General features: G+C 44.6%; 1 protein-coding gene across 1 annotated transcript in view; it reads right to left on the reverse strand.

Annotated features, from left to right (window-relative positions):
* Window positions 1-21,679, reverse strand: part of MID2 (midline 2) — a 211,809-nt gene that overhangs the window by 151,964 nt on the left and 38,166 nt on the right. The window contains exon 2 of the mRNA XM_061598437.1: window positions 4,146-4,864. Coding sequence (XP_061454421.1) covers window positions 4,146-4,808 — 663 coding nt within the window. The 5' untranslated portion in view covers window positions 4,809-4,864. The remainder of the gene's footprint in view (window positions 1-4,145; window positions 4,865-21,679) is intronic.

Consider the following 21,679-nt stretch of genomic DNA (forward strand, 5'->3'; position numbering starts at 1 on the left):
CTATTGAATAAAGCATTTCAACAACATAAATCCCCTGATGAAAGCCTAGTTATAAGGCTGAAACGCGTTGGGTATTTTAAGAAGAATTTTTTTCTCTTTTAAAGAAAATAAACAAATAAATCTATACAGTTTGGAACTTCCCTCCTTGACATTCTGGGGACATCCCCTCTCTTTTTTTGATTGGACTGAAAAGACCTTCGTTCACTTAGACATGAAGCTTACTAGATGATCTTTGGTCAGTCTCTCTCTCTCTCTCTCTTAACCTACCTCACAGGGTTGTTGCAATCATAAAATGGGAAAGGGAGAGAGCTCCAAAAATGGGTGTGGTTTGAATAAAACAGCCTGGCGGACCATCCTCACAGGCATACTTAGGCCCACAGGCTGGACGTCCCCACCATGGTCATATTTTATTATTTATGTATTTATTAAATTTATTTCCCACCCTTCCTCCCAGAAGGAGTACAGGGTGGAAAGTTATAAAATAAAAGGGCAAGTTATAAATAAACATAATAAATAAATAAAAGCCCAAATTCTATCTGAGCCCCTAAGGATATAACACTAAGGATATTTGCTCCCCTGGGCTCCTTTTGGGAGGGAGGGTGGGATATAAAATTAATAAATAATATATAAGGATCACAGAAGTGTTAATAAAAAGTGATACGATGACAGTGTCTCTGAAAGTGTGCCAACTGCCTTCTTCTTGGCACTGACCAATTATGTTTGAAATTAGAAGGAGGGTGTGTGTATCCCAGAGTCTCTTTTTGCACAAATTAAGGACTAACAGCCCCCTTCATGAGCAGGTGCACACAAAAAGGTTAACAAGCTACAGGAGTCTACAGGGATCTTGCAATGCAGTCAGCAGTGAACCAAGTTCTCCCAGAAACCAACAAACAGTTTGGAAAAGCTCCTTCACAATTTGACAGGGTATCAGGCATCAACTTTTCTTGAGGCAGAGAGCTCAAAATGCTTATTACGCTGTGCAGCTTAAATCTGACTTGCAAACGTTCCCAAGCAGCTGAAATAAAAGCAGGCCGTCTTGACTTTGTAGCTGCACTTTAGCATATTAATATCAAGTTAGTCTTTAACAAATGCTTCTTCTAGGACAGCTTGGCTCCAAAGACTCCTACAGAGTAGACTCCTTGTCTCCACAGTCCATGCTTCCCTATATTTACAAAATTCAGTGTGATGGGACAGGCTAGTTTCTCAGAATCCTGGACATCAAACCACCTTCTCTGATTTGGCAGCGGGGGGATGGGATACTTCCAGATTTTCTGGACCTAGTATTATTTTGCAGATTTCCCCCCTTGCCCATGCAATGCATGAGAGGCCTCATTTTATACAAGTCAAGAACCAAACATTCTGACTCTTGTCAGATTCAGCAGAGCCTCAATAACTGTGTAAAAGCCAAGCATGAAAGGATTCCAATGGGGACTAAGCAGATATGTCTGATCACTTTGTCTCCAGAAGCACAGGACAGTTTATCAGAATGCAGCACACAGCTGAGTGAGGGGAGAACAGGATGCTTTTCCACCCTCCAAAATAGAAGAATATACTCTCCAGGAAAAAAGAAGGTTCTCTTTGCCAGCAGCAAGCACTAACAAATTGGTTAGGTAACTCTTCCCTCTCCAGGAATGTTTATCTAGAAGCTGCAAGGCAGGGGTGGAAAATCTGCAACACTTCAGATGCTGTTGGTCAACAATTCTCTTTGACCATTGACCCTGCCACCTGGGGCTGTTGGGAGTTGGAGTCTAACAACATCTGGAGGTAGCACCACAGTGCTGGCCAGCAAGGCAATTGTGGGCAACTCAAGCAGGATATGGATATCATGGACCCACAGAAGTTGCCAAGCAAAGCCAGTGTGGCAACAGGCATCTCCTGTCCTTCGGCTCGACATCTGATAATGAGAGAGATGTACATGAGAACATAAGAAGACCCTTGTGGATCAGACCAATGGACCATCTAGTCCAGCATCCTGTTCTCACAATGGCCAACCAGATGCCCCTGGGAAGCCTGCAACTAGGACTTGAGCACAACAGCACTCTCCCCACTTGTGATTCCCAGCAACTGGCATTTAGAGGCTTGCAGCCTCCTAGAGTGGAGGCAGAACATAGTCATCAAAATAGCCATAAATGACAGCCACTGACAGAAACATACGCTCTTTCTGAACTTTCACTCCACGCCTAGCTATCATTATTAAAGCCACCAACAGAATCTTCTTTAAGCCACCTTTGGCCGTGGCCATCACAATATCCCGTGGCAACCAATTCCATAGGTTACATATTGCATGACAGAGCACTTTGTTTCAATTCATCCTATTTTATTTATTTATTGCATTTATATCCCGCCTTTTCCTCCAAGGAGCTCAAGGTGATGTACATGGTTCTCCCTCTCCTCATTTAATCCTCACAACAACCCTGTGAGGAGGGTTAGGCAGTGACTGGACCAAGGTCACCCAGTGAGCTTCATGGCTGAGTGTGGATTTGAACCCTGATCTCCCGGGTCCTAGTTCAACACTCTAACCACTACACCACACTGGCTCTCATCCTAGACTAGCTACCAATCAGCTGCACTGAATGAAGTCAAATTCTAGTGTTTTGACAGTCAGGGAAGTGTCTTCTTACATCCCTTCATGGTTCCATCTCTTCCCATTCACTCCAATTTCTTCTAGCTCATTCCAACATAAGGAGTCCCTTGACCCACCGTTCCCCATGCAGACCTTCATATATATTAATAGCAAACTCGGTTATCCAAGTGCTCATCCTTACTTAGCCAAAGTGCACTCAACACGCACACACACAAACACACAAAAGAAACCCTGAGATTTGCAGAAGTACAAAAAGAACAATCCAAGCCAGCCCAAACCAATCCAAGACTCAGTAGCCACAAAATGCTGGCTAACTGCTGCAGAGCAGGGGGAAAAATAAGGGAGAGAGTGAAATTGAAAATCCTAGAAGAGGGCATCGCTGGCTGACTGGAACCCTGAGCAGGCACACCCCATGCTGCAACACTTTGTTCCAGGCCCCACTTTTGACCCTCTATAAACACCAAATATTTTCCCATCTCCTATAGTCTCTGGCACGAATGTCACACACACTGACCCTGAAGTGCCTGGAGGCTTATCCTGTTTTGTGATTAGATCTCACACACAAAAGGGGGAGTGAGGGGCATGAAAATCAGCATAACGGGGATGCTTGAGCTCAGAACCATTTACTAGCTGGCCTTGTGGTTCTGTGTTACAGTTGCATGCAATGCTAACCAAGATTCCCATGCCCAGAAACAGTAGAGATTCATCTCCAGGAAACAAGCACTTTGCCAGCCAGCCTCTATCCAGTCTCCATGCTGCCTAAAGCTTCAGGCAGCCTCTGTTACCAAAACCTAAATTATGGAAGCAGATATCTAAAGAAACAGCCTGCTCCCTTACACACAGGAAAACCTTGGCTCCAGTCTCCCAGTTAGTTTGAAAGCCCATTCATAAAACTAGATTGGCATGGTAAGAATGCAGGGTTGAGCTGTGTTCATTGCTTCGCTGTAAATCCAAATCAGAGCTACACTTGCTTCTACTATTGGGGAAGGACTGTGGCACATGGGGAAGCGGATCGTAGCTTAGCAACAGGGTTATCTTCTGGCCTTTCTATTAAGGATCTAGTAGCAGATGATGGGAAAGACCTTTGCCAAGACCCTAGAAAGCCACTGCCATTCAAAGTAGTAACTACTGGGCTAGATGGGCAAGCAGTCTGACCTGGGCTGTATATGTATCATACACTGAAAACACATCGCTTCCTCCTAAGAACTGCAGCTTGTTAAGGGTGCTAGGAATTGTAGCTCTAGGAGGGGTATTCTTTGGGGACAAAGCCATATGCTTTAAATGTATGGTGTGTACGCAGTCCTGGCTTACAGCAACTTCTTAATGTTGCAAAAGGTAGTATAAAGAGAATTCAACAATCACATGGTAGATGAGGATGAAGATGGAAGTTGGGTAAAACTGCAGCTCAGACCACATTCACCCTCGGTCACTTTGGAAGTTATGATTTTGCTATGATCTATGAACATGAAGGAGCAAAACAATCAGTAATAAAATGGTGCCCCCCCCCAGTCCTTGCCTAACCTCCTCTTCACCACTTCTTCCTCTAACCATCTCTTCTTACCTTGAGCTTCTCAAACCGATCACTCAGGGATGCAACCTGGTGATCCCGGTGCCGGCCCACCAGTTTGCATAAGGCACAGATGAGCTGGTCATCAGCCACACAGTACATGTTCACTTTCTCATTCTCATGTTCCAGGCAAGTCAGCCCCCGGAAGTGCGCATCCGGCACAGGCTCCACCAAGCGGTGGCTGGTGAACGGCTTCTTGTTGGGGTGCGTGGCCCGCAGGCAGCGATCACAGTAGGACACCTCACAAGTGATGCAGGTCTTCACGGCGTCACGCGGCGGGTCCTGCTCACAGAACTGGCAGGCTATCCTGTCGCCCGCCGACATGGTTGGGCTGTGGCGGTAGGGACGCTCACGGCAGTTCTCACTGGGGGAGTTTGGCCCACTCAGGGAGGCCTTCTGGAAGCGGTCAATGATGTTCTGCAGGGTCACATTGCGCTTGAGGCCCTCCAGGCCCCGATGGTTGAGGGAGATGACATAGCGGCACGTGGGGCACTGGAAGGCAGTGATGGGCTCGAGAGGCTCACCAGAGGCACAGCTGGAGACCAAGATGCGGTGGGCACAGCTAAAGCAGAGGCTGTGAGCGCACGGCAGAAGGAGGGGGTCTTCAAACAACTCCAAACAAATTGGGCAAGTCAGTTCTGACTCCAGTGTTTCCATCTTTAGTTAAAACAATCTGGTTTCAGTGTTAGAAACAAGGGAGGCGGGTTAACCCCCTGTAAAAGAAAGAGGGGAGAGAATTATTTCTAGACATTCATATTCACCCTTCCTCCAAGGAGTTTAGAGTGGCGTTTTTAGCCTCACAATGACCCAAGAGAGAGAGGGTCACATCTGCACAGTACATTTAAAGCACTCATACCACTTTAACAGTTATTGCTTCCCCCAAAGAATTCTGGGAACTGTAGTTTACTAAGAGCTGTTGAGAGACCCCAATTCTCACAGAGCTATAATTCCCAGAGGTCTCTGGGAAGAGGGATTCATTGTTAAACCATTCTGAGGACTGTAGCCCTGTGAGGGGAACAAGGGTCTCTCGACAACTCTTAGCACCCTTAACAAACTACAGTTCCCAGGATTCTTTGGGGGAAACCATGACTGCTGAAAGTGGTATGATACTGCTTCAAGTGTATGGTGTGAATGTGGCCAGAGGGAGCAACTGATTTGCACAAGTCTATCCAGTGAGCTGAACAAGGATTTGAAAATGGCTTTGCCCCCTAAACAAGGCCAAAACTCCAGGATAGATTCAAGCAAACAACAGCCCGACGGTTCTCATCCACATCCCTCCATAGCATTGGTCTTCACCTGGTGGATTGGGACCCACTATCAAGTCACAGCCTGATCTAACAAGGGTCTCAACAGCAGCACTACAAGCATGCAAGTACATGGTTAAAAACACTAATTAAAAAACGGATCCCCAAATGCATGTTTGGATTCAGGGTGGGCCCTGTGTCTGAAAAGGTTGAAGACAGTTGCTCCACAGCATAGCTTCTAACTCCAAGGAATTCCCTTTATTATGTATTATGTACCCTCAGGGCTTTCTCCCACACACCCAAGGGTAGCCCTCTTCCAACAGCATTAATATTTATTTATTTATTACATTTATATACCGCCCCATAGCCGAAGCTCTCTGGGCAGTTTACAGCAATTAAAATAGGAACAGATGCTCTAACAGAGGACCCCCTTAATTCCACCTCAATTACCCACTTGCTGCTCTGCATGACCCAAGTTCGAAGCAAACAGGGCCATGTAATTCAAGGGCTGAAACCAGCGCGGGACCAGATACAAGTGTTCTGTGCCTGGGAGGGACTGTAGGTCAGGGGTTGAGCATCTGCTTTGCATGCAGAAGGTCTCAGAGCCAATCTCCAGGCAGAGCTGGGAAAGTTCCCTGTCTGAAAGCCTGGACAGCTGCTGCCATTTGTCTGTTTGTTTGTAGTCCACCCTTCTTTGAATAATTTCAGTCCCACAGCAGGGAATAAAATAGTAAAGATAAACAGAAAAATATACAATAATGACACAATCGTATAAACAGGTCCAGTAAACAAAGTAACAATTCTGCCATACAGCAAGCAAGCAAAACTACAACGAGGACAAAAAGTAACGTTTCCAATTTAACCTAGCCCATTCACTCTGTCTCTCACACAGAGAGGACCCCACTCTGTGCCAGGAGACTCTCACTCTGTGGCTTTTGACCAACTGAACACCTTTCACCCCCATTCTCCAACCCATGCAGGCTCTCACCCTGCGTAGTATGCATCGCTACGTGACCCGCAAGCATCCACAGCAAGAACCTCCCACCCCTTGTCCATAGTAGAAGAGGGCGGCAATAAGCCACAGCTGGTGTTCCTCTTCCCTTCCTTGCTCTCCCAGCTCCTAGTCCAACACTCAAAGCAAAATACCACACAGGGTCTCAACCAATGCAGGAAAGCTGAGGGGGTGGGAGGGCTGCCCCAACAGTATATGTGTAAGTATATATTTCCCCACAACCAGCACCACCACTTTGAAGTAGCCCCATCAGTGCCAGGGGATTAGATCTGAGCAGTGTCACTGAAGGAGGATAACCCTTTCCCTCAAAATCACAAACTCCAAATCCGCACCAGCGCCAACTGTCAATCTGCCATTCAAAAGAGTCTGTTTACATAGGCAGTCAGTCAGAGTTTCATTGCATTTCCCACACCGTCACAATATTATATATTTAGAGCATCGGTAAACACACACCATCAGGGACATCTATATATATATAAAAAAAACAGTCAGGAATGGCTTCAAATCTTTCACCATGTGGCACGATCATGCTTGGCCCCCAACTGAGACACAGGCGTGATCAAAACAGAAGGTTCACACTTCAGGGGGAGGGAAGCGGCAAGCAACCTTTCCTTTGGCTGAGGATGGATGGCAGGAAGACTGACAGCCAAGCAAAGGGCTAAACAAAGACAGCAAAATCATTTCCGCAGCTTGTGCAAACGCCCGGTAATAGGGTGTGTGCCTGTTTATAGATAGAATAATGTTATATTCCTACAAAAGATTGTAAAGGGGAGCGGGATGGATAAGGAAGGCAGAAACAGGCCTGAGGAGAGGAGAGTGGGGGGGAGCAAAACCTCTAGGGCCTGGACCTCTGGGGGCTTAGACAGTGAAAAAGCAAACAATATATTACAAAATAAATTTTGGTATCTCAGCAGGCCAGAGAGTGGCTACAATGTCCGTTGCTAAAACTCAGCATATCCAAGTCTTCTATAAACACCAATATTTATTATTATTATTATTATTATATGATTCAGACATGATAAATGTTTTTCATTTATTTTCAATCCCTTTCACCCTAAGTCACTTAAAAACTTGCTTAAAGAAAGGAGTAACATTTAGTTCGTAGGAAGATTTAAGGAGGGGCACCTGATCATGCATCTTGCCCCAGGCTTAGCACGAGCTCTCAGTGGCCCCGGGCTGAAAAAAAAATCCTTCCCCACTGTTTTTTTAGGAACCTACTGCTCCATTTCACATAGGAGAACCTTGACTCTAGTCTCCCAGTTAGTCTGAGAGCCATTCCACAAAACCAAAGTGGTGTGATAAGAATGTAGGGCTGAGCTGTGTTGAGCTGCATTCATTGTTCCTTCATAAAACCAACTCAGCCTGCTACTAGTGTAGGGAAAGGACCATGGTTAATGGGAAGAGACCATAGCTTAGTGGTAGAGCTGTGGGAGTCCCTCCTTTAAAAAGATCAAGTAGTAGATGATGGGAGCAACATCTGGAAGGCCAAAGGATCCCCACACCTGTTTTAACTGGAGGTTCCAGGTATTGAGCCTGCAGCCTTCTGTGTACAAAGCCTGCGCTCAGCTACTGTGTTGCAGTTCTTTCCCCTTTGAGCTGTGGTCCCTACCTCTTATTCTTCATCAGTCCATCTGACTATCTGCTTCCATGTGGATATTCCCCAAACTAAGGGATCTGTATTGTATGCTGAAACATTTCTGTAAGTTAAGAGGTAGCCATGACATCCAACAAGAAAAAATAATAATAAAATCCAAATCCATATTAGGGCAACACCTTCATTAAGCCATCCATAGTGTTCCAAAACAGTGTGCAAGCTCTCACTTTCCCCAGAACTCTTCATCAGATGTTTAAAAAGCACTAGGAGGGGGTTAAGGAGGAGGGGAAAAACGCTGCTGGTGTTAATCAAGCGACCTTAGCCTGCCTTTGCTGAACGTCTTAAGGTGGTGTATAAGAGGAGTTAGCAGACAATCAGGTGAGGCCCTGTCAGGTACTTTTGCTTTCCAGTGGCACCCTGACCTTGTGGTAAGGAGAAGCACAAAAGGAATGATTTCCCATCTCTGCAAATACAACAGCCAGGAGTTACTCAGTTCTTTCTCCATGTATGTCTCTGGTATAGAAAAAAAAACTGGGGAGAAAGACTGGGAAGAGGTCATCCTGCGCATTCTGAGCAAACTGGCAAATTGTGTTAGGGCACTCCCCCACAGACACATGCCAATCCAACATACCCACACCTTCTTGCATGCAATGCCTGTGTCCTTTCCCCTTAATTTTCAAATTTCCTCTTTGAGCCACTTCAAAAACAACAACACAGGATCTCCTAAATCTTCTCCAGTTGGTGGGAAGGAGAGGACAACCACATCCCTTTAAGGTGTACGATGGGAATTGTAATCCAAAATGTCTGGAGGTCACCATGTTGGTGAAGACTGGTATAAGGCCTACTTCAGACAAACAGCAGATGAAGTGGTGAACCTGTTTCCGGACAGTACCACACACAGGGATTTTACAGTTTTCTCTTTGTATGGAGGAGCATCATATCGCCTCCCCACCTGCACTCTCAAGTGATACAGTCAAGAAACAGATTTAAATCTTTTTCAGCTGTTAATGAGAAGGAAGCCTACAAAATAAAAACAAGCTCTGCTTGGATGACCTGTTACTTGTCATTTCCATACCTGGACAAACAAGCATCTTGCAAACTGTGCAGGTGAGATAAGGCCCTGTCTAGGTCTGGTCCACAGCCAAGAATCTCCCTCCCTTCTGTAAGCAAACAATGAAAGGAAACCAGTTCCTCAGACATACACTCAAGTGAAGCCTACTGCAGCACAAACAGTGGCCACACATTTTAGCCCATCTCTGCAGCTTTAATGGTTAAAGAGAATGAAAGACAAAATTCTCACCCTAGTGAAGCTTGCAACAAGCCAGTACTCATTTAAATGTGACACTTGTGCAGTAGATCCCAGGACAGAAATAGACAAGTATGAATGCTCCTATTAATGTTGACTGGCCTGAACATTAGGGATGGGATGGGCCACAAATTTTAAAAATCCATGATAAATACATAATGAATTTTATGTATTCAAAATAAAAAAGAATCTAGTGAGGCCTATTTCAATCTCAGGCTAATACATCATGGTTTATTAAAAGAGTGGGCAGAAAGTAGATCAAAATTAGGGGTGGGGCAGCAATCTGGCTCTCATTTTAAATTGAACCTGATTCACACTTCTCAAAACAATACAAACCAAACGCATCTACCCTTCAAAATCTTCACTTCTTTGAATTTTGTGACTCAGTTCTCCAAAAAAATGTATATAAGGAGAAAGCGTGCATATAAATGCATATATTAGTAAAAAGAGACTGGTTGATGTGCTTCCTTGCAAAACTGCACACACCCCTCAAAACGAACAACAGGCTTGATGTTAACTTGTTGCTTCAAAGGGCCAATACCTTCTGACGCTGGTTGTGACTGCTTTCGGCTCCAGCTTTTCACCCCTTACTGCCAGAGGAGCCCCAATTAGACTAGACAGGCGGCTTTTGTTTTAAGAGCCCAGTGCTAATAAAATTCTCACCTCCCCATCCTCTCAGAAAGCTAAAAATATAAATTGGCTGCCAAGGTAAGTAAGTGCCGCAAAAAAACCATCCCAATGGCCCTTTTGATCCAGTCCTTGTTGCTAAGCAAGGTAAACTGCAGACTCAAGTACTCCATGCCTGGCTTTTCACCAATGCTAGCAAGGGATTTTTTAAAAATGAACTGGAAAGATTCCTGCTACCTTCCTGGTGGGCTCTCTCTGGGCCTATGGAACAGAAGCAAACCCTGAAGCCACAAAGGAGACAGAAGCTTGTGCTCTCAAGGATGCGAGGGATACCACCACTCTCAAGACCAATGGTATAGTGGCAAATTCTGAAGTGCTGCAGCTTACCACAGCTATGCCTAGGGATGGGGTGCATATTTCATGGAAACTGACCTATTTTGCACTCCCCCAAATAATACACAAACTGAAATGCAGCTATCCTTTGAAATTTGCAATTCTCTGAATTTTATGATGCAGTCCTCTGACCCAAAAAAATGTGTACAAAAAAGTGAATGTTGGGGAAAAGTATGCACAAAACATATATATACACACACACCTTTGCACAGGTCACAGGGTGGTTTACAAGGCAAATAGATAAAGAAAATACAACAAAATAACGCAATCATTTAAACACACGTAACAAATCGCAGAAGAACCATGAGTAATAAACGCAGCAATAGCCGTCAAATCTCTCCTCCTCCTGCCACAAAAAGGTGTGTCTTAACTAACCACTGAAAACTATTGATAGATGGGGCCAAATACACCTCAATAGGGAGAGAGTCACTACTGAAAATGCCCTTTCCCAGGCCTCCTATTAGAGGAAATTGCTTGCAAAAATGCATATAGAAATTGATAATTTTTTATTAAAAAATCACAAACAGATGTAGAAAATGAGGTAAACTGAACTTAAGAATGGAAAAAAGAGAAATCAAAACTGACAGATTCTTCCATCCCATGATGCCCCTCCAAGAGTTTTTAGCCACTCCCCAAGTTCAAAAATGCAGGTATCTATGTCAATCTATTATTATGTATACACACCCCAAACAGCAGCAGGCCATAGCAATACTGCCCACTTTATTAAGACCAGCATGACTACAATCCTGTGTACAGTCGTTACCTGGGAGTAAGGTCCATCAAGCTCAGTGGAGATTGCTGCAAAAGTCCAATTTGTAAAACACATTTAGCTTCAACAAAAGATCTTCAGTCAGATGAAGTGCAACCTTTAGCATTTAATTAGAAATGCAAACAATCTCGCAAAGATGTGTTACCACTGAAATTACTAGCGTGAGGTAGGAATCACATCAAAGGAAAGAAGTCATCCAGCCTCTTCTTTACTATTTTTCTCATTCTCTGACTTCCTCTATGCTAATCTGCCACAAACAATGGTAAAACATTAAAGCCTCATTATCCCCTCTTTCATCTACCACAGCAAGGAGGGTCTGTCAATTATCTTGGTGTTCCTACAGATGTCATCACTCCTGCTCCAAAAATGAAGGAGTCCCAGAGGTGTGTGCTTCTTTTTTTCCCCATGTGGCAGAAGGCAACCCCAGGGGATTTGTATCCTTCCCAAGGACTGGCTACTGGCATATGTACGACTTCCCACCGCTCCGCTACTAAAGCAGCCTCACAAGATTCTGGTTCAGCTGACAACACAGAGAGTCTTGTGTTTACAGAGGCAGGGTTGCGTGTTTCTTAAAAAAAACTAACAAGCTGCAGCACCAACAACTCAAGAGCAAGTAGATTGTTTGCTTGGTCAGCCTTTATCCAAACCTTCAGTGTGGCAGACTCTGCCCTGTGGAACTCCCTGCCACCAGGAGTTTGGCAGGAATCATGCCTTCTTTTAGATGTCTCCTAAAAATGGTGTTATTCAGACAGGCCTTTGCAATGTGAATTTTTTTTTTTACCAACCGGTATTTGTTGCCTTTTTATTGTTATTATTGTAATTTTATATGGTGTATGGTGCTTTGTTCTGTTTTTACAAAAGTGGGGTTTATAAATATTTATTTAAATAAATAAATGATATTTGAACAACTAAAGCACCTGAAGTTTCCTTGGCTATTATAACGCAACACAGCCCCTGGCTCCAGGCTTACTGTCTAATATTAAAGACAATTCAGAAAGGGAAAAGGAAATGGGAGGAAGCAAATTCAGGTGCTAATTCTTCATAGTTATCCAAGTGTTTCATGACCAGGTAAATGTGACCACTGAAAGCACTTAGAGGGCGGAGAGGAGGAGCTGCATAGCAACTGATCCCAGCCATGTGGTCTTCCTCTGCTGCAGCTAAGTGAAATATCTAAGAATCTCCTACTGCTTCCATCCACAAAGCCCAATGAAAAGTGAGAGCAACAATTCCTTTCCCTAATCTGGATCTCAGGAAACACGAAGATGAGTTCTCACCCCATTTTGAGTGTCTCCAAGCCTAGGAGCTTCCTGAGATTAATCAATGGACCTGCCGTTCACACTCCATCCTTTAGGTTTTACTTAAGGAAGGAGGTCCATCTCCCACACCTAACATAAACAGAGACACCCCTTTCCAAGGTCTTTGCAACACAGAGAGGGATAGAAGGAGGTATGCTTCTCCAAGTTCCTTCTATGGAAGAGGTACTGTATTGCATCCATGAAAGAGAGGATCTTCTTGGTGGTGGTGATTTTGGAACACCCTCCTGAAGCACATTAAGACTGGGGCCAACACTCTTGCTCTTTCAGCAGTGGCAGCTGGCACCCGTTGGGACTGCGGGGCAGAAAGCAGGAAGCCCAACAGTAGATGAGCCAGAGCCAATGGCAACACCTGATATTTTTAGTTTAGTCTCCTATCCTCCTCCCTGCTAAATTCTATAGCGGCAGCACTGAGACTGGGGAGGAGGAAGCTGACAGCCAGGGCAAACCCCTGGACTGGATTTTAGTAAGAAGGCAGGCAGTTGTGCGGCTGCCTAAGGGCAGAATGAAGTTGGTGGGGCCGGTCCCCATTTGCCTTAATGGACCACCCACCACTGAATGGCAGAGTAAGTCATTTTTATTTGCTCAGACTTTTTAAAGTCCCTTCCGTCTCCAACCACCGCAAGGCTAAGAACTAGCTTGCCCTGAGAAAATTAGTTTATCCAGTAATATTTTTTTTTAAAAAAAACCCAAAACCTGCTACTTTGAGACCAGAGTTAAGGTTAACACAGCCTTATCTCATGGTGGCTCAAAGTCCACAAAGCCAGAAAATTGGAAACTAAGGCTGATGCCTTAAAAGACGTACTTAATAATGATGTTGTGTAATGCCATGAATTGTGCTTGCTTACAATTACCATCCACGCACCCACACTTTTCCTTGGGCTTTCAGGTCCACACCCAGATGAGGAGGATGAAATGCCTGGAAATATCATAGATGCCCCAACATTGCCCTAATTCTGTATTACCTTATGAAGCATCTGAGCCTTACTTTTTGCTAGAAGAATTCTACATATTTATTTATTTATTAAATTTCTATCCCACCCTTCTTCCTAGAAGGAGCCGACAGCACCAAACAAGGGACAAAACACTAAAAACATCTTTAAAACATATTTTTTAAAAAATATATATCTTTAAAACATCTTAAAAAGCAATTTCAACACAGATGCAGACCGGGATGAGGTCTCTACTTAAAAAGCTTGTTGAAAGACGAAGGTCTTCAGCAGGCACCAAAAAGATAACAGATGGTACCTGTCTAATATTTAAGGGGAGGGAATTCCAAACTGTAGGTGCCACAACACTAAAGGTCCGCTTCCTATGTTGTGAGGAATGGACCTCCTGATAAGAAGATATCTGCAGGAGGCCCTCACCTGTGGAACACAGTGATCGACTGGGTTTATAAGGGGTAAGATGATCTTCCAGATATTCTGGCCCCAAGCTGTATAGGGCTTTGTACACCAAAACTAGAACCTGGAACTTGGCCCGGCAGGTAATGAGCAGCCAGAAAGAATGGGCAATTCCTTCAGCAGTGGGGTAACATGTTGGCGGTATCCTGCTGCCCCAGTGAGCATTCACGCCCCCACATTTTGCAACAGCTGCAGCTTCTGGACCAACCTCAAGGGCAGCCCCACATAGAGTTCATTACAGTAATCCAGCCTGGAGGTTACCAGTGCATCCTGGCCCAGAAACGGCCACAGCTGTCTTACCAGCCAAAGTTAGTAAAAGGCACTCCTAGCCACTGAGGTTACCTGGGCCTTTAGCAACCAAGATGGATCCAAGAGCACCCCCAGACTACAAACCTGCTCTTTTAGAGGGAGTACAGTCCTGTCCAAATCAGGCAATTGAGCAATTATCTGGACTCTGGAATCACCTACCCACAGCACTCTGTCTTGTTAGTATTCAGAGTAATTTATTGGCCCTCATCCATCCCACCAAGTCTAGGCATTGGTACAGGGCTTGCACGACCTCTCCCAATTCAGATGATACCCAGCTCTGTTTCTCTGTAGCATTAGTGTACTGGTAACACCTTATCCCAAATCTCCTGATGATTGCTCCCAAGGGCTTTATATAGATGATAAACAGCATGGGAACAAGATGGTACACTGCGGCACCCCACAGCACAACTGCCTGGGGGCCAAAATACAATCACCCAATGCTATTCTCTGAAACTGACCACTGTAAAACAGTTCCTCCAATACCCATCTCACCAAGCCAGCTCAGAAAGATACCATGGTCAATGATATCAAAAACCGCTGAGAGATGAAGTAAGAATAACAGGGTCACACTCCCCCTGTCCTTCTCCTGGTAAAGGTCATTCATCAGGGTAAAAAAGTAAAGGTGTCCCCGCACTTGTAGTGCGAGTCGTTTCCGACTCTTAGGGTGACGTCTTGCGACGTTTACTAGGCAGACCGTATATATGGAGTTGGATTGCCAGTTCCTTCCCTGGCCTTTCTTTACCCCCCAGCATATGCCGGGTACTCATTTTACCGACCACGAATGGATGGAAGGCTGAATGGACCTCGACCCCTTTTACCGGAGATTCGACTTACTCCTTCCGTTGGAATCGAACTCTGGCCTTGAGCAGAGCTTCGGCTGCGTTACCGCCGCTTACCACTCTGCGCCATGAAGGGCCATGCGCCACGAAGGGCCATGCGCCACGGAGGGCCATCAGGGTGACCAAGACCAATTCAGTTCCATACCCAGGCTTGAACCCAGATTGGAATGGGCCAAGATAATCTGTTTCATCCAAGTGTACTTGCAACTGCTGCGCCACAACCCTCTCAATCTTCCCTAAAAAGGGGGAATTTGCAACTGGGAGGTAGTTGCCACAAACCAATGGGTCCAGGGTGAGCTTTTTCAGGAGCAGTCAGACCACCACCAAGGCGACTGAGACCACACCCTCCCATAAAGACACACTGAGTACACCCTGGATCCACTCGGTCATACCCCCTTGGCAAGCTTTAGTAAGCCAAGAAGGGCAAGAGTCGAGAGGACACACTGCTGGCTGCATCTTTGCAAGCACCTTGTCCACATCATCAGACCACATCAACTGAAACTGATCCCAAAACACTGCAGCAGATGTTGCACTGGATACCTCACTGGGGACTACAGTAGATGTGGATGGGGCATCAGAATTGCTATGGAGGCAACTTTATCCTCAAAGTGCCTTGCAAACATTCATTTCCTGGACATGATGTTAGGAGACCCTGGAGAATATGGAAAAACTCCACTGTATGGCTTCTTGAGGATGCACTGGAGGCAGAGGTAGGCCTTCTTTGCCATCCTCACTGCCGCAAGTATGGTTATTTTGTTTTACTTGTGCTCAATCAGCCTCACAGCATGTCTTTTGCCACTTGTACTCTAGCCAAATGTAAGATCAACTTGCTGGATCAGACCAATGTCCCATCTAGTCCAGCAACCTGTTCTCACAGTGGCCAAACAGATGCCCATTATGGGAAGCCCCAAGCAGGACCTGAGCACAACAGCACTCTTCCCTCCTGCGGGGAGGTCTTCAGAAGCATACTACCTCCGACCATGGAGGCAGAGCATAGCTGTCTCCTGCAAGTTGCCTGCTTGTTGCTTACATCAATAGCCACAAAGATGGTTGAAATAGTAGGAGGGAACCCCTCTTCTTCACCATCACTATGCTGGCTCACCACATAGGAGATTTTTGCATGGTTCTATAGTCAGACTGAATGACATGAGACTTCCAAATTGCTTATTCTGGATGTGGAACAGCAATATGATGAACAAAAGAAAAATATTTGTTTACTATCAGACTGAGATTTCCAACCATGGGCATGCTGCAAGGTATCTGGGGCTGTTCTGGAACCTGAGGTGCCTGGCCGGGATAAAATGGGCTGGGTGGTTTAGTGCTGCAGTTCAAAAAGTGGTAAGTGGAAGAGTTAAAGCACCTTCTTCAGCATACTACCTCTCTACTTCAAATTGCACCTCCCCCCCAAAAAAGAAAATACTTTGCGACAGAAAGGATGTTTGAGCTAAGGTTTACAAGCTCAGTTGTCTATTTTGATATTTTATACAAATCCCTGTGAACACCTTTTAGAGGGGAAAGGGCACTAGCCCATGAAATGCACTGAAATTAAGCAACCCATTTCAGCTCAAAACCAATACATTCCAACTCCACTGCCACATTCCAACTCTATAGGTGTGTATTGTGACTTCTTTATCTGTGTGATTTGGGGGGGGTGCATGTGTGTGGTTGTGGGATGCACACGGGCAGTTGCACATGACTTCGGGGTTACATAACTGCAGAACAGCAACCAGCATAGCTGTTTATTTATTTTATTTATTTATTGGATTTCTATACCGCCCCATAGCCGGAGCTCTCTGGGCGGTTCACAACAGAATAAAACAACCAATATACAATTTAAAACCACATATAAAATTAAAACACTCAAAAATACAACGGTGAACTGTTAATATACTAAAATACTATAAGTATGACGTGTAAATACAAGATGTTATAATGTAAAAAGATTAACTGATTAAAAAGATTAATATAATTTAAATGTATTTAAAATGCCTGGGAGAAGAGGTACGTTTTAACCTGGCACCGAAAAGATATTAACATTGGCGCCAGGCATATTTCAAGGGGGAGATCGTTCCATAACTCGGGGGCCACCACTGAGAAGGCCCTTTTTCTTGTCGCTACCCTCCGAGCTTCTCTCTGAGTAGGCGCCCGAAGGAGGGCCTTCGATGTTGACCGAAGTGTACGGGTAGGTTCATATCGGGAGAGGCGTTCCAACAGGTATTGTGGTCCCATGCCGTGTAAGGCTTTATATAGCTGTTATAACTGAGGAATCTCATGTTCCCTATAACTGGCCTTGGTCAACAGCCTGGCTGCAGCATTCTGAAACAACTGACATTTCCAGACAGTCTTTAAAGGCAGCCCCACAATGAGCACACTGCAGTAATCCAAATGAGATGTAACTAAGACGTGTGTCCCCATGGCCAGAAGGCTCAAATTGTTCAATGTGTGTGGTCAATGGCTGGTGAAGTCAAAGGGTCTGAGGGGCAGAAGTAGGGACAACCAGGCTTTACTGCCCAGCTTATCTCCTTGTACCTAATATTTGGGACCAATAAACACCAGGCCTTTGGCCCTGTTTTTCGTTCTTGCACTGCTGCATGTATGCAAAGAAGCATTTCAACGTACTAAAAACAGTTTAGAATAGGACACTGGCAAATCAAAAGTCAGGTTGAAACTGGTATTTATTTACTGATTCAATATCCTGTGCCAGTTTTTTTTTTCCTCCTGGGAAAACTGCCAACCCTTCCAGGAACCGTGGTATCTATCCATAATAGAAACTGCTCAAAAAGAACCAGCACCTGGAGAAGAGCAAATAGAAAGAGGGCACACCCAGGGACAGCATCCGTGCAGGGCACCCTTGCGCATTAAGCTGTCTCTTGCTTGGAAAGCACACCAAGTTCTTTCATTCCTAGCACTTTGATGCTGGCTTTGATGTCTGCAACTGATGCTGCGTATGGAATAGCTGATCAGATTAAAATCTGCTCTGTTGACAGTAATTAATTCCCTGTACATCACAACGATAAAATATTAACAAGGCTTACAAGGCAGCGCGATGCAATGTGCACCAAAGATTAACCACAGCAAAAACCCCGGTACCGAGTCATTCCAAAGAAAGCATCTGAAAAGCAGCAGGCGAACAATTTGGGGAGCAGGGATGGGGGAGGGAGAGAAGAAACAGACAACTACCAGAACTCTGCGGACATCATCACAAAACCACCAACATTTTCCCTCCCATGTCTAACTCAAGTGGGGTGACTTTAGGAAGGACCCCATGTTGGGTGCACAGATTCTAGATGAGACTAACCAGTTCTAAGAAGCTGCCTTATCCTGTCGAATTATTGGCCCATCTAGATGCTCAGTATTATCTGCAATGACTGACAGCAGCTGTCTGCTAGCCTTACCTGGAGATGCTGGGGACTGAACCTAGGACCTTCTGCAAGCAAATCAGATGCTCAGTCACCACTAAGCTGCGGCCCCTCCCACAGCGGGACATCCATTGAATGCCTCTGAGCACATTAACTACATCAGCTCGGATCACGTGTCTGAAGGCATATGACCCAGCCACCTTATGCAAGCTAAGCAAGTCCTGGCTTGGTCAGTGGCTGAAAGGGAGACCCCACCCAGAAAACCTCATACATGTCTCCTCCAGGTCAGTCATGGAATAAAGGAAAAGGGAAGAGCCATAGCTCAGCAGCAGAGCATCTTCCTTGCATGCAGAAGGTCCCAGGTTCTATCCTTGGCATCTCCAGGTAGGGCTGGGACAGATTCCTGCTGGAATCCCTAGAGAGTCACTGACAGTTTGTACAAACATGGACCAGTGATTTGACTCAGGATAAAGTGGGGGATTGAACCTGGGTCCTCCTGCATGCGAAGCAGATGTTCTGTCACTAAGCATGCCAGTACCATGATCCATGCTCACAGCACGGCACTACCCTACATTTAAGCAGCATACAGGTCACTGCCATAAGTTAGGGATGTGCTAGAATTCCGCCCAATTCAGATTTGGAACCAAATTTTCCATTAATTTGTTTATCATTGCAGATCAGATTCTTTTGAACGATTTTCAAATATGGATTTTTTTAAAAAAAAATCTGCATCAAAATTATCAATATTAAAAATGCTAATTTTATCAATATTTCCTTTCACTTACTGGTATTTTCTTTCAAAATATTGGTATTAGTTTTTTTAATTATGCAAGGGGGGAGAAGAATGGTAAAAGAAGAGGCTAGCAGACAAAGAACAAACTTGAATAGATACAGACCTGTTAGGTCAACCAAATGCTTTCGAACTAGCACCAGCCAAAGGATCCCATCCCTACCGTACACTGAGTCAGACCATTGGTCCATCAAGCTTAGTATTATCTACTCTGACATAGCAGCTCTCCAAAAGGCCCAGCAACCTCAGTCCCTTTTCATCAAAGACATTAGGGGCCAAAACTGGGATCTTAATGCATGCAAGCTACACTCTCAACAACCAAGTCATATCCCCTTTCAGAAGCCCTCTACAGCTAGCTTATCCCATCCAGGATTTCTGACTTGTAAAGCTTGGAAATCTTCCTTCCAACACACTGGCTACTTTGCTTCCAAACTTTTCTTGCCAGAGGCCTTTTCCATGACCTCATCAAGCCAACCTCATTGATGGGAAACTAGGACAAGGTTGTAGGGTTTTTTTTTTTTCAGTTGTGGCCTATCCCTAACAAATGAACGGTGCAGCTTAGATAAACCTTGCTAATACACACATACACAAAATTATAATTGCTTATCAACAGCTGCCATTACAGAACAGAGACAGCACGCCAGGGCAAATCACTGAGCAATGCTGCATCTGCTACAAAGGCTGTGTGCTGACTCCAGATTTTTCATTTTGTCTCAGCTGTCCCCAAGAGACCTGTCATAAGCTCTCATACTCTTTCAAAGTCTGCATCAGCAGCTGATCAGAGACTTATATATATAGATAGATATATTTGCCTCTTTCCTCATTTACATCCCTTTGCAGAATAGGTGAATTCTCCCTCTGCCAAACACATTGTGCATGCCTGCATTTTCATTTCATTTTCATTTCATTTTTAATTTGTATACTGCCTTTCTACATCACTGTACTCAAGGCGGTTTACAGCCATAGAAATGACAAAAATATACAGAAGTAATCATACTATCATCCTATAATGCTACAAAAGTAAAGTAATACAAAATAAGCTTAAACAAATGTTACAAAAATACACAATAATACATATACAAGTGTAGCACCAATACAGACTACTATTACATAAACCCCATATCAGTCCCTTCTGCATCTAACATACACATCCTCTCAGGGTCCTGGCTCTCACCCAGGACTCCATCCATCCATCCTGGCTCTCACCTAGGACCCAAACACAGCTCACCCCCAGAGTCTTGCAACAAAGAAGGGAACTGCTCACATCATCATAAAAAAAAGCATGTGCAGACTGCAAAAATCCTTTGCCTTTGTAGCACCGGATTACCTTCGCTGTGAACTCACCTAGATGGCCTTTCGCAAGCCACCCCTCACTGAGCCCCAGCCGCCTCCACGCACCCACATGTGCAATTATGGGATTCAGAGTGACTGGCCTATTTTACAAGGCTGTTGCAAGGGCTCCTGAGATAATGGGTACAATGTGCTTTGATGAGTTTAAAGTGCTATATAAATGCTAATCTTCTATATTATGAAGAGAGGATTTGCCAAAAGGCAGTGGCAGGATCCTGCTCACCCTCTAAGATCTGCTCGGGAGGCTCCTGCTCCACACCCCACCACCAACTGAAATGCAGCTGGTGGGTGCAAGAGGCAAGGCCTTCCCAGTTGTGGCACCGAGACTCATGAAGTTCCTCCCCTCAGAAGACCTGTCTGTCAGTCAGTCAATCTTATTGTTTCAACCAGAAATCACAACAGAAAAAGATCTGTCTGTCTAGCCCAGGGATCAGAAACCCACAACGACTGAGATGTTGCTGGACTACAACTCCCATTGGCTATTCTTGCTAAGGGCTCCTGCAGACGACCCTGTCTATTGAGCATTCAACCTGATTTCCTTGCACAAAGCTCATAGCCAAAGATAGACTACATCCGGTCTTTACTGAGCATTTGTTCAGATTTGTTTGCAGAAAGGTTATACAGTAATGAACATTCATCATAAATTCATCCTGATTTAGTTTCATGCTGGTTATTCATCCATCTCACACTTTCCATGCATTTTACCATCATTTTCCTAACGGCAAAAAGTCCAAGTTTTTTTCACGTTGCAATATAGCACTTTAATTATACAAAACTAAATTTCCAGGATGCGCTTGAATTCCCCCCTCCCCCCCCCCCAAAAAATACTGACAAACTGGAGGCAAGAGTTGGAATCCAGCAACATCTGGAGAGTCACAGGTTCCCCCTCTCAACTTTTTGTAAGTTAGCAATGACCACCTTATTTAGACAGGCCTTCAATCTGGATTGATTGTTGTACCCTCTTGAACAAGAGATTTTACTTTGCTCCACTGTTATGTCCTATGTGCTATTTTTCCTTTTTTATCATTTCGTTCTTTTTGTCGCATTTTAATTATAATTATATGCCACTTTTATATGCCAAAAAGCAGCCTGTACATTTTATAAGTTAAATTAAAAACAAAATAAAATCATCTCTTGCTAGGGGGGGAAACACAGAGAAAAACAAAATATAAATGTACTTTGTGAAACTCCAAGTTTATTCAAAATCCTAAGGAGGAAAA

The sequence above is a fragment of the Rhineura floridana genome, chromosome 16 (assembly GCF_030035675.1).
Source record: "Rhineura floridana isolate rRhiFlo1 chromosome 16, rRhiFlo1.hap2, whole genome shotgun sequence".
Lineage (NCBI taxonomy): Eukaryota > Metazoa > Chordata > Lepidosauria > Squamata > Rhineuridae > Rhineura > Rhineura floridana.